Genomic DNA, 13290 nt, shown 5'->3' on the forward strand with positions numbered 1-13290 from the left:
AATAAATCAACATTGGAATAAAGTTCATGTTGATCATGCTAACCTCAATTAACCTAAATTTAAATTTTATATGAATTATATGAAATAATAATAATAATAATAATAATAATTATTATTATTAATAATAATAATAATAATAATAATAATAATAATAATAATAATTGTATGAAAATAATACAGGAGATAAATTGAAAAATAACAGATTTAAAAAGACTCACCAAAGGTAGTTAAAAGAAAAACAAAAAATACAGTAAAATGTTAATTGACAGAATAAACAATAAACAGACTTATAACAGTACAATAAATAGATTCAAGACCTTTAATGTTGTTGTGCAAGCATAAAAAAAATCCTAGCCTCACACGGTGCAAAGCATTAAATATGAAGCAAACATCTACACATATGAAAAGTATCAAATTTAAAAACTGTAACAAACGACAAAACTGATTTAAGTGATATATCCCTTTAAAAACAGAGAAACAACTTTCAAAGTGTTTTGACAGAACACTTAAGGGATAGAATAAAAGGTTAAAAAGGTTAAATATTACAAAAAAATAAAGCAAATTAATTAAAGAACAAAAGGCTGCAATTAGGAAAACAAATAAAGAGAGATAACCAAAAAATAAGAAATCAAATGTAACAGAATCACTCATAAAGGGAAATCACTTATTCTGCTGGCCTTATCTCCTCAGCCAACCCATTTCAAAGCTGATGACACTAAAGGCAAGCCAACAGTGATCATCAGATTTAAGCATTAAAACAGCCAGAAGGGCCCCCAAGCAGGCATATATGGGGTCTACTATGTACCTAGATGCAGATGACATTTTAGTGATCAGTAAAGTCTATAATCTAATTCTAAGATGTAAAAGAAGCCAGGATAAGGGTGATGTGATTTTATCTTTTTTCTATAAAGTGAAAACAAGTCTCACACAAACAGTTTGGCCATTGTCCTACTACGCCTATATATCAACATATACTGTAGTGTGTCTCAGCAATTATTATTTATTTTATTATCATTTCATTACTTTATCATTTTAATTACAGAATATGATAAAAAGCAAAAAGATCTATGAAAAATAATAAAATAAGTAAATCAGGGATTTCCTAACTCCAACAGTAAAGAGCAATCATTATTCCTGTTTATTGCAGAATCAGTCATCTAAGCAGAGAAGCCCAGATCTCCCTCTTGCTGCTTCCTGCAGCTCTTCCAGGGAGACACCGGGATGAAGACAGCCAGCAGAGGCAATCACTACATCACATTCTGCGTCCACCCCAGAGCTTCCTAACAGGGATATCTGCCCGAGACATGTCACCCTTGTGGCTCACAGGTTATTTTTACAAATTACATTTTCACCATAACCATTTGCTTTAATGTTAGTTCCTCTTCGTATGCACTGAATAGCAATACATCATTCTCATTCTCGTATTCCTATTTGCACGAGTCTCCTCATGGTTAACTTGTGTGGTTACTCTTCCTGTATATTACATTCATAAAAAGAAGTCTGTGATTGGTTTGCATGTATGCACTATTGTGACAAACATCAGTAACTATATCAGTAACATTCCTTCATTTTACCTACCTTCATTTTAGGAACTTGTCTAGTGACTGTCATGACCTTGAGAACCTACAGAAACATATTGTTCCTGTACTTTTTATGAACTTTTTACAAGATATAAACAACATCTAATCTACTTCTGCATCTCTCAAACCTCTCAGTGGTTTCAAATAAAATCTAAGGATGAATTCTGGAATTGTTCAAATAAAGGCAACAACCAAGTAATAAATCTTTTCATGCATGCATTTAATATATTATTCCTAGGCTTTTTGTTTATAAAATATAAACAGAATATCATGACAGAGGCTACGAAAACCTCTTTATGTCACAAATATACAATGGGGATTCTTATCCCATCAAAAAAAAAAAACTTAGAGTCAAGTTTTCACATACAATAGTAAGGAACAATTACAGTAAAATCCTGCAGATAAAAATTAACTTGTATCCATTTTCTCATGCCCATGTCAAGACAGTCATTCGGAATGAGAGAAAAGTCAGGAAGGAGTATGGCTGGAGATATGTAGGTAGTATTTTTAAGAAACGGAGGAGACTTCTGTCTTGCTGGTTGATACTGAGGTCTCATCTTCAACCATACCACCCATTCCAACTGTTGAAAGCATGCAGTTACGAAACTACAATGGGGATAAAATGAAGAAAAAGAAAAGAATGAAGGAAACTTCATTGTGATCTTTGTGATCATCCCAAAGCAAAGAATCCAATAAATGAGCCTGAATCTAATAAATATTTGCCATGAAAACTATTAAAAATAGGGTCTATACGACATTACACGATAATTGCATGCAGCTATGAGGACAGATCGTAGCTGCTTACTTGTCCCCATAACTGCTGATTTGCAGGATCATAATAATAAACTGACCTGTTTGTTCATGAGGATGTAGATGATGGGGTTGAACAATGCTGAGCTCTTTGAGAAGAAAGCAGGGATAGCCATGGCTGTGGCTGTGAATGCAGCTCCCTTGTTGAAGAAGATCCATGCAGCAAAGGAAGCATATGGGGTCCAGGCCAAGAGGAAGCCGAAAACCATCAGGATGCACATGCGTGTCACTTCCTTTTCAGCTTTTTGGGTAGAAGCTGAGTCCTGCTGTTGGGATGCAGCCTGTAGATAAAGAAATCATTAGATAATGTCTGTGCTGAATTCAGTGTTGATGCTAAAACTATTCGATGACATGGCTTAGGTCATGAAGGCTGATCAGTTCAAATATGTGACCAAAATGTCAGCAGGTAAGGATGTTTGTTTTTTTCAGAATATTAGAGCAATGTTAGATATTATCTCCAACATTGCCCTAATATTCTGAACAACAACAACAACAAAAAACATCTGGATATAGGAACAACATTTAATTGAAATAAACATCACTTACGGCCTTCACTGTAAAGACTAAATTTCCATAGGTAAAGAAGATGGTGAAGACAGGGACACAGAAGTGGCAGGTGAACATGTATATGACATAAGATTCGTTGTTGTATCCTGGGGCCAGAGTGTAGTAGTCAGGTCCACAGGAAACCTGAATTCCCTCAGGAATGTACCTGGGAATACATAAAAGGTTAGTTGAATATGAAGCATCAGGTAAAAAAAACAAAGAAGAGGTTTTTAGCATCCACGGGTTGAAGTGAATGATATCACCTCAAAGGGAGAGATGCCAGCCTCCTTGAGATTTGCAAAGGCTAAACATTTATTAAACCGGTGCCAAGACTGTTCGTAAATCCTCTGTGTCATCCACAGAACGTCTCAAAAAGTAGAACAGGAGGAAGAAATATTTCACTCAGCAAATCTTCATCAAGAGAAGCAGTTTAAATCCCAAAGATGCATATTCTCTGGAAATGTTACAGCGATACTTCAGTCAGAGGTACACATTATATGTACACAGTACATGTTTTAGAGGTACATTCAGAGAAAATAGCAAGTAATCAACTGATTTAAACAAAACTATTTATTGGGGGCAAAAAAGCTGAACAAACCAGAACACTGTCATCATTATGGTTTGAAACAGTCTCTTAATATAATTTTGTTAATATTACATCAAAGCTGAGACAAGATGTACCTCAAGTGTTTTAAATAACAGCTAAAATAGGAACCGCCGGTGGAGGATTGACTATAAGTCAAATCCTTTAGATAACTTTAGCTCTTCCAGCTGCTACTGAAATTCAGTCTATCCTCAAACTAAAGCAGAGAGTAACTGTATTTTTATGTAGGTTTTTTTTTGACTTTTTGACTTTTTGACTTTTTGACTAGTTTGGAAAGTTCATTCAAACACTGCAGATGTTCTCACAGATGTGCTGCACTTGCTGGTTGCTATGCTTTCACTCATCCATCCAATCCATGAGGTTTAAGTCAGGAGACTGTATTTATGAAGTGTCTAGTTCTTGTCTTCAAATTTTTGAGTTCGTTGTGCTGCTTTAAGTTTGTTTTCCTTTATTACTTCCCTTTGTTATTTCCTTTGCTCCTTTGTTGCTTCTTATTTTATCATTATTGTTGTTTGTTTGTGTGTTTGTTTTGTTAGCATATTACCATTTGTGCTAGCTGTCCTCTTTTTTTTTTTTGTACGTTCCTCTTGATTGTATATTTATCCTATGTATTCCTGCTGTCTACTATTATATTTTATTCTAGCACAGTTCGTGTGGAGCACCCACAATTTTGTTGTACTTGTACAATGACAATAAAGGGCTCTTTTGTTCTATTCTATTCTATTTTGCAGCCCTTCCTTTGCACAAACAGAGGATTTACGAGTAATCAACAAAAGTTTGGGTATGTGTAAGCTGATGTCTTATGAATGAATGATGAATTATGTTTTTCAGCTTTTTATAATTCAAGCTTTGGGCATTTAATATTATCATCTTATCTGGAACAACTAAATTTTTTTAGAATTAGACTGAAACGCCTAAAATAAAAGACACTTCCATTCTCTTTGACTGCCATTCCAGACATGGATAGGATACAGAATTTTGAGTAAATATCTCAGTACCTTGACCAGCCAAACAATGGGGGGGCAGCACAGGCCAAAGCCATGATCCAGGTAAAAGCACAACCCACTCCTGCATGGGTAGCTGTAAACTTGAAACTTCCCATGGGTTTACAGACCACAATGTATCTCTCAACAGCAAGAACCACAAGAGACCACAGAGATACCTGACCTGTTGAGAGGAAAGAGAGCGGGATGTATGATGAGAACCTTTAAACCATGTCACCTTTTACAGTTTCTTAAATCTGCATGAAATTCCAAAACTTTACCTCCAACTGTAGCCATGAATCCTTCAATAGCACAGCTCAAAGGACCCAAGGCGAAATAGCCATTGACACAAGAAAAAATGGTGACTGTGAATCCAAATATGACCATGATCAGTCCAGCCACTGCCAAATTAACCAGGATAAAGTTGAGAGGTTGTCGGAGCTTCTTGTTTTGAGCGGTGACCAGCAGTGTCAGAAAGTTGATGGGGAATCCAGTAATGACAAGGAAAAAAATATAGAAAGCAAGCAATCTGAAGAACCATGGATCTGCCAAATAATACTGCGGATATTCAAAAGGACTCCTCACGAGTCCTGTCTTGTTGTTCAAGGGGATGTAGAAGTTTTTGCCCTCTGTGCCATTAGGCTCAAGTCCTCCATCCCAAGCCATCTCTGCTGATCAGTTGTCCAGCTAAGCTTCTTGGAGCACTGTTAATGCAGCAGAGTCCGCTTTCTAACTTCTTAAACACCACTGAGCAGCCACAGTTATATAGCCCCAAGGGGATGATGAAGATGGGCTAAGAGGATCTGAGAATTCAGCCCATAATCTCTGAGTATAATCACTTGTTACTTGGCAATCCTATTTCCTCCACATTTTCTTAGGAAGCATTTAGTAAATAAAACCATGACTTTTACCAAATGATGGTCACTAGGTCATTGAGAGTAGGCTTTTACCTGTTATTCATCCATTTAAACTGGGAGCGTTTTACTCATAGACCATTGCGTTTCATAAACAAGACAGAAATTCTTGGCGGTCTCAAATTTCTGTCACAACTTTAGCATAGGCCAAGCTTCAGACTTCGTGTACACAAAGGTTTTCCACACAATTTCTTAGTGGGCAGACTCAACCCTGTCCACATGCAAGAGTGTCGCAAACCTTGGCAGGTGATATTTGCAGTTTATTTATAAAATGAAACAAACTAAAAATAAACTGTTTTTCAAGTCATCAGCACTTTTTGCACCGCTATATCAGGTGGTGTTTTGATACAGTGACCCACAAACCTCAGTGATTTATCATCGCTGAACTTGTGCCTGTGTCCTGAAATTGGAAATAGAATGGATACGCCCACACGTCGCAGCGCCGTGTTGATTAGTCCCATTAGTCTGCCCTAGTCTATTCACTTCCCTTTCCACTACAAAAAGACCAGAAGAAGAAAAAAGGACATGCTGTAAAAGGCCAACAATGCCAACATACTGTAAATGTTAAATAGATGCTTTGTGCATTCTTCTTTCTTTCTTTTCACGGGACACATTCCCATTAACACCACAGGACTCTAAACCCTTACAGTCCTCTCCTCATTGAGCTTAGTCATGGGCCGTATTGTAAAGTGTTAGTGAAAAAACAAGTGATTTTAATTTGTGTAATTATATAGTTTTGGGTATGATAAGTCTGGTAAATCTCTGATTGTGAGTCACATGTGTGCACTGTGATCAGACACAAAATCTATGCTGACACCTACTCTCAAAAAAAAAAATCTCTGCTTGAAATCAATGGGAATATATTCTTACAAGTATGTGTTTTTAACAGATTTGCTTAATTGCTAGATTACCCTTTCTTCTTATTGCACTTTATTGTGGGTTAAAAAATGTGTAGTCATTTTTTCATTAAAGTCAGTGTTTCCATGACCTTAACCTCAAGCTGATTGCAATTATGTTTCAATGAAATTGCATTTGCTCTATTGTGCATACAGCAACACAATTAAGATAAGTTTTTTCCCATAATTTGGAAAGACCATTTCTCTTTCTCCTGCTGTGCTCCTTTAACAAAGCACACTTTGTTAAGGCACAGCTCATGAACTGCAACATCTTTAGTAGAGTCTATTCAGGGACCTGTATACATGCTTCATCTGGCTCTGCATTGTGCTAAACCTTTACTTTAGATGTTGATGTTTGGGTTCCTTTCTTTCACACATTAAGCTCAGGGAGACAACTTCTGACTGGTTTCCAGTTCTCACTCCCGAGGCGTAACATGTCGACGTTTTGTCACGTCCCGCGGCGTTCCTGAGGAACGCGAAAGGAGACCTTCGGCGTTCTTATGGTACGCGGCGGGTTATGGCTGGAATCCAGTGCAATGACGCTCCCGCGGTAATAGACGTTCCGGCCCTGTATTCCAGCCCTAACCATAACCTTATTCCTGATCTTAACCAGGACTATAATGATGTTAAATAGCGTGTTTCTAAGCGATTTGAAGAAAAAGAGCGAACATGTGTAGATGGAGTCCAGACGGTTCTCATATTTCCTGTTTTTTCCGAGGTCGTCATTTAGGAACGTGGTGGGTAGCCGAAAAGGTAATATGGTGACGATTTGTCACCTAGCGTAAAATGTTACGCTTTGGGAGTGAGAGCGTGTTGCCAGTTCCTGCAATTTATTCTTCAGCAGGATGGCAAATCTAATAACTACAAACATACAGCGATGGGCACTAAAAAAAAAGCCATAAGAAGAACAAGGAGTCCTGTAACAGATGGTCTGGCCCTCACTTACAGAGCTTTGTGGTAAACATCATGGATTCAGTATGGGGTTATGTAAAGAGACCGAAGACACTGAGACAGCCTAAATCCACAAAAGAACTGTGACAAGTTCTTCATGTTGGATTAAGATATCTGCCTAATGCCAAGGAAAACTGTGCAAAACTGTACTTAAAATAACAAGTGCTGTTTTTCCTGGATTTTGATATTAACAATGATATTTTTTGTCAAATTAAATTTATTTTTGAAAGAAAGAATGGATGAATTAAAGATAATGTGTCAAAGTTTGCAGTATTACCCATGCAAACTATAAATGTCAACTCAGTACTCATGGGTAGTAATATCAGAATGTTTGATGAATGCTGGAACTGATATGAGACAAAAAAAAATCTAGTTGTTGTTTTTGTTTTTTGCCCCATTCCTGCTTGCAAATCACAGGGGTCAGTGGATTTAATTTACTTAAATTATTTTTGTTGCTTTTTTAAATTTGAATTGTACAGCTAATGTGAAGGTCTTTCTAAAGACTCAACCAGTGACCAGCAGTCAATGAAATCCATTGTTTACCATTTGGTGAAGATGATCATAGGTCGGATTATTCAATGTCAGTGCAAAAAACCCTAAAACCAATTGTGAGCAAAGAAGAACAGACATTTTTATTCTGCTTAGTGTTTAGTGTAGGTTAAGATAGAAGTTTTAAAAAAGCAAAAGAAACATGTTGGAAAAGGAAAAAAACGCAGTTCAAACTGAAGCCGCCAATATTCAGCTAGACAACCACACAGCAGTTTCTCTTAAACAAGTGCTAAGTAGCTGCTAATTCCACTTCCCTGTCAGCAACACCATGTGATTTCATTATCTGGCTATGGTATCCTTTCCACCATCCCAGAGCACAGGCAGGCCTACCTGGACCTGCAGCCACGTACTCAGAAAATCAAATTTGAATATTTCAAGCATCCAAGAAAAAGTGGATGCATTCTTCAGGTATATGTGTCTGCCTGTGTGCCATAGTCTAGCGTTTGGTGACAAAACACTAAACCCATCAGCAGAACACCTTTTTCTGTCACTGGAAGAACAAGCATTGCTGAGGAAACCAGTGTCAAAATGGAAAGGGCCTTTTCACATGCCCTAGTGACACATTTGGCAGCATGATGGTGCAATTCAATTCAATTCTGTTTTATTTATATAGCTCGAAATCACAACAGTTGCCTCAAGGTGCTTTATATTGTAAGGTAGAGACCCTGCAATAATACAAAGAAAGCAGATAAAACCCCAACAATCATGTGTTCCTCTGTGAGCAAGAGCTTTGACAGTGGGAAAGAAAAACTGCCTTTTAAAAGGAAGGGGGATGGGCAGCCATCTGCTGTCAGTTGGGCTGAATGGAGGAAGACAAGACAAAGAGATAAATAGTTGTGCAGTGGTTAGCACTGTTGCCTCACAGCATCGTTCTTGGGTCAAACCCCTGCTCACCTGCTTTAATCATTTAGAAGAAGCTAATTTACAGTTTTGAATTCCAGTCCCTCTCAAATGACTGAGTGAGAGACCTGAGAGAGCACAGATGGAAGGGTCAATAATGCTGTTGTTTATTCAGCAAAACGCTAATTAGCTAAAGTTAATGTGTTATTCATTACATTCCACAGTGTCACTCATTTAATGGCTAGACGGTCACTTTAAGCAAGGAAGTAGTGACAAGTCTGCAATATCTTTTTTATTAGGTTAACGAAATATCGTATCACATATTATTTCCAGTGTTCATTTATATGACTGACCTCTTACAACATGTCTGCTGTCACCAAGTTAAGCATTGGTGCAGTTTGGCCAAAGCAATTATGTGACTGGGGTCAGAGAGGATAGTTTGCATTCGTTTCTCCAGCCTACGTGATGCCTGCAGTCATGAATATGCTAAGAGTTTGTATGTTAGTGCATCCATTTTAATAACTATCCATTAATAAAATGGATAGTTATTGAGCCGGAAAAATAACTACCCATTATTTTCCAGCTCAACCCTGGTAAAATTAACAAGCAGGCAGCCTGTGTCTTCAGCCATCTGGGTGTTTCCAAAATGATGTGACATCATGTTGCAACTATGAATTGTTATAAATACTGATTAACGACAACATATTGTAGCCTGCATTCTGATTTTTGTCTTCTTTGCTTGGCTGGGATTTGACATTGGCTCCTGAAATTGGCCTCCAGATGGTTAAAGCAGTCAATGTCAGCATATTACAAAGGCTGAATTACTACGAACTTGTAGCAAAGTTGTAATAGACACACTTAATGCTACACTCTTCACTGCATACTGGAGGCCTGGAAAACTGAGACTGTTAATCTATTTGTCAGATGTAGTGACTGCTCTGCTGGATAATAAGGATCATGCTCTTAATTAATTAGACAAGTCAGGAGCCAATTACCTCATTATGAATGCATATAAGTTACGCCTAGTACTGGTAAACCAGTTCCTGCAAAGGCAGCAATAGGACCTTGCTTGAAGATGTTCTTTTACTTACCAAACAATGGCAACAATCCCAGGTAATACTGTGGGTTGTTGTTGTTATACCAATAACAACTAAAACTTCCAAATTACTCAAAACTACTTCTGTTTGAAGTCAAATTATGAACCTGTTTTTCTGTTTTGTAGTTCTGGGCAATGCAAGGATGGACTGTTGGCTTTCCAGTAAGGCAGAATATTTGGAGATGCACTTACATGCAGTTCAGCACAAAGCCAAAAGGTCATTGCTGGAAAGAAAAAAAAACAGAAAAGAGTTCACAATGAACAAGAAAAATACTGAAAATATATCAAAGATGAAAAAGGCATCCATAAGAACCACAGACGAAGGCTGCAGTGGACAGTTTAAATTGTTTATAACCCTCAGTTTTGGGCCACTACATAGAAGCTCTTTGTATGTCATGATAGCGGGCGATAATTCAAAGAACCAACAGTGAGTACCCCAAATTATATCACATGAGTCTGCAAAGCTCTGTGAAGCACCTATGGACTAAGAGTGGACTACCAGTCTGAGGCCACAAGTAATCTCTACACTACACTGAGGCAGCGATGACATTCACACAATTAGACAGCCAAAAAGTATCACGTCCTTTCCATGACCACGGACTGCTTTTACTCCTATACATCTCTCTGAGGTCATTTAAACAATTTCTTCTTCTAAACCATCAACATCTCACTTACAGCACAACCCAACCTGTCTCAGACATAAAAACCCATATTATTAATGATCTTTCCATGCACAAAAGTCTATTCTGGAGTTCCTCATAGTTTCCAAGTTAACTCATGGTATTCTCCATATACTGTACCGTATATGCTTGTCTTAGGGCCAAGCAACATCTAACCATAGTCTAAATGTTTATTTATTTATTTTCAGTTTTTCTTTTTTTGACCTCCCTACTTTCACGAGGGGATTTGAATTGCTGTATAACAAATTTTATAAATACACCTATCTTTAAGATACCTTGTACAGCTCATATTTTTATACATAGACAGCAGTAATCATATATTGGCTTTGATATGTCTTGTGTAATTTTTTTAAATACTTTAATACTTCATATTTATTTTAATATCTATTTCTCATATTTATGTAGCTCTGTATTTTATCTTATTTGTATCTTATTTTTAAGATAAAATATTTGCACACAGTGGGTCCAGGGAGAAAATATATTTCCACCCTGTGTATGCACATATTACAGAATTGACAGCAAAGTTAACTTAAATCGAAAGTGAAGGACTACAAATTTTCTTCTCATCTGTCATTAAACTTTCCTACCTTATTGGTTGTATTTTGTTCATTATTTACAGCCACTATGTCCAGGTAACTCTCATAAAATTAACTGGGTCATCCAAAACACTGCAGCTCATGTTAGGGCTGGCTTTAATACTGCTTGGGCGTTGCCTGAGCCACAGTTGATGCTTTTTAATAGCTGTTTTCTCTTTCCCTGTACCTTATATCCTTATCTGGCCTGACCAGCCTGCATAGTGAGTAACTTCCCGCTTCCTGGCAGAGCTTTTTTGTAATGAGTATCAGGTGCTGTTTAATAAGTTAATGAATTTTGGGAATCCTTTTTGGCGGCCTCACTCAGCATCTTAATACCAATTTAAATAACCAGATAAGATTCATCCATTGTGTTCATCAATTACAGTAACAGTATTTGCAAGTAATCCATTTACAAGCGCAGCCATTCAATGGAAAGAGCACAGTGAAGAAAATGACCAGACACTGCTGGATCTCTTTAAACTCAGTATTCATTTCAGATTTAAACAGGTTTTCCTGAGTTAAACAAACATTAAAGATTCCATCCCTTCCTGCTGTTGTTGGATCATTCTACTCATAGGAACTAGACAGTAACTTTTGACTCCTTTGCACTATGTGAACCTTAATACCAGTTGAATTAACTAGATTACAGGCTGGAGTCAGTGTAATGAACAAAGTTTGGGAGCACATGAGGTAATCCCTTTACAAGAGGGTCCAGTCTTTGATGAGAAAAGTGAGCTTACTTCATTAGTTCATTAGTGTGTCAAAAGTCCATTGCCTCATTAAATATTGAAGACCAATCCCTAATACTGATTTAAGCATTTTGTTTCCCCTTATATCTATTATTTTTCATCTTAAGACCTTTGTATTCATAGTGTTAGTTACAGCTAATGGCATATTTGTGAATAAAATCACTGTACAGTTCATATTTATCAATAAGCAGAAATGTGCAGGTGCACAGACATTGGAATTAATCCTGCACTTTCTGTATGAAAAATTAAGTTTTTTTTTAAAAAAAGTTTAAAAATTAAGTTTTACTGATTTAAAGGTGATAAAATCTCAGCTATAAAAGTCATTGCCTATTATATTCCTTTTGTAGTTGTTGCAAAAAATGCCTAAAAATATAACAAGGCAGACAGACACAACACATAACACAATGAAATGCACTATACATTTTCAAAATGTAGAAAAGACAAGTCAAAGTTTATTTATATAGCACCTTTTTAAATAACCTCTGTTGTCCAAAGTGCTGTCGAGTTATACAAGCAGTGACTAAATTAGTAATAAACTAAAAATATAAAATATAAAACAAGCAAAAAAAACCACTGTGATTGCATAAAAAGGAACCATGACATTCTGCTCAACTAAATCTGAAAGCAGGTGAGAATAAATAGGTTTTTAAAAAGGTTTTAAAATGATTGAGAGACTGACCAGCTCTAATGTGAAAAGGTCATTTGTTCCAAAGCTTAGGAGCCTCCACTCAAAAAGTTTATCCAAATGTGATTGAGGTATGTATGATACAGCTGGTGTTAGTATATCCTGTGACATATATTGTAAGTGCTTTATTTAAATCCAACAAAGGAGCAAAGGTAATTTATTATATTTTTTAACTAGACCCTTAAAATAAATAATCATCATGCAGTGCTGTTGTCTTTTATTTGTTAACCATACCATATCAGATACTGTTTATCCAGTTTACCGATTACCCAACTCTGTGGCGTTTAAAAACCAAAAACACACAGTTGAAACCTTTTTTGTTTAATAAGGCACTCTACTGACATTCTTTTGTTATTACATTTTGATTCTTTTTAGTCTGTTAACATGGTTGACTTTTGATATTGTGTTTTTAATGTTGTGCAGTGCTTTCTTTGTGAAACGCAACCTATATATAAACTTTACTTACTTGCTTACAGTGTTGGGTTTCATAAATACTTTGATTTGTATCAATACGCCAAGTTTACATTAAATATTTTAGTTTTAGTGACATAGTAACCAGGAGCCTTGGGTTAATTTTGAAATACTGGTTACATTAAGGGGTCTAATTTTCCTTAAATAAATTTGTTTTTGTAAAACGATGTTAGGTCCTAAAGAAACTATAGATTTACATCTGTCATCCTGACTAATCAATGGGCAAAACTGCTAGTGCTGGAAAAATCAAGTTATTTCATTACCTGTGTTGTTATTACTGCTCGTAAGGGATCATTATTTAAAAAGGTATTTTTAAGGTATTTTTGCAATATCGATTTTGAAAAATACATTGACTGAAAAT

The 13290-nt window shown here is 36.4% G+C and overlaps 1 protein-coding gene across 1 annotated transcript; it reads right to left on the reverse strand.

Annotated features, from left to right (window-relative positions):
- Positions 1-1981: 1981 nt before the first annotated feature.
- LOC120715630 (green-sensitive opsin) lies at positions 1982-6843 on the reverse strand. The gene is made up of 5 exons (XM_040002723.1): positions 4800-6843; positions 4539-4702; positions 2937-3102; positions 2432-2671; positions 1982-2186 (listed from the first exon to the last, which is right to left on the reverse strand). Exons 1-5 carry the CDS (start codon positions 5187-5189, stop codon positions 2088-2090), a joined length of 1059 nt encoding a protein of 352 aa, XP_039858657.1. The 5' UTR covers positions 5190-6843; the 3' UTR covers positions 1982-2087.
- Between the last annotated feature and the right edge of the window lie 6447 nt (positions 6844-13290).

This window comes from Simochromis diagramma, unplaced genomic scaffold (genome assembly GCF_900408965.1).
Source record: "Simochromis diagramma unplaced genomic scaffold, fSimDia1.1 OVJJ01000320.1, whole genome shotgun sequence".
In the NCBI taxonomy this organism is placed as follows: Eukaryota; Metazoa; Chordata; class Actinopteri; order Cichliformes; family Cichlidae; genus Simochromis; species Simochromis diagramma.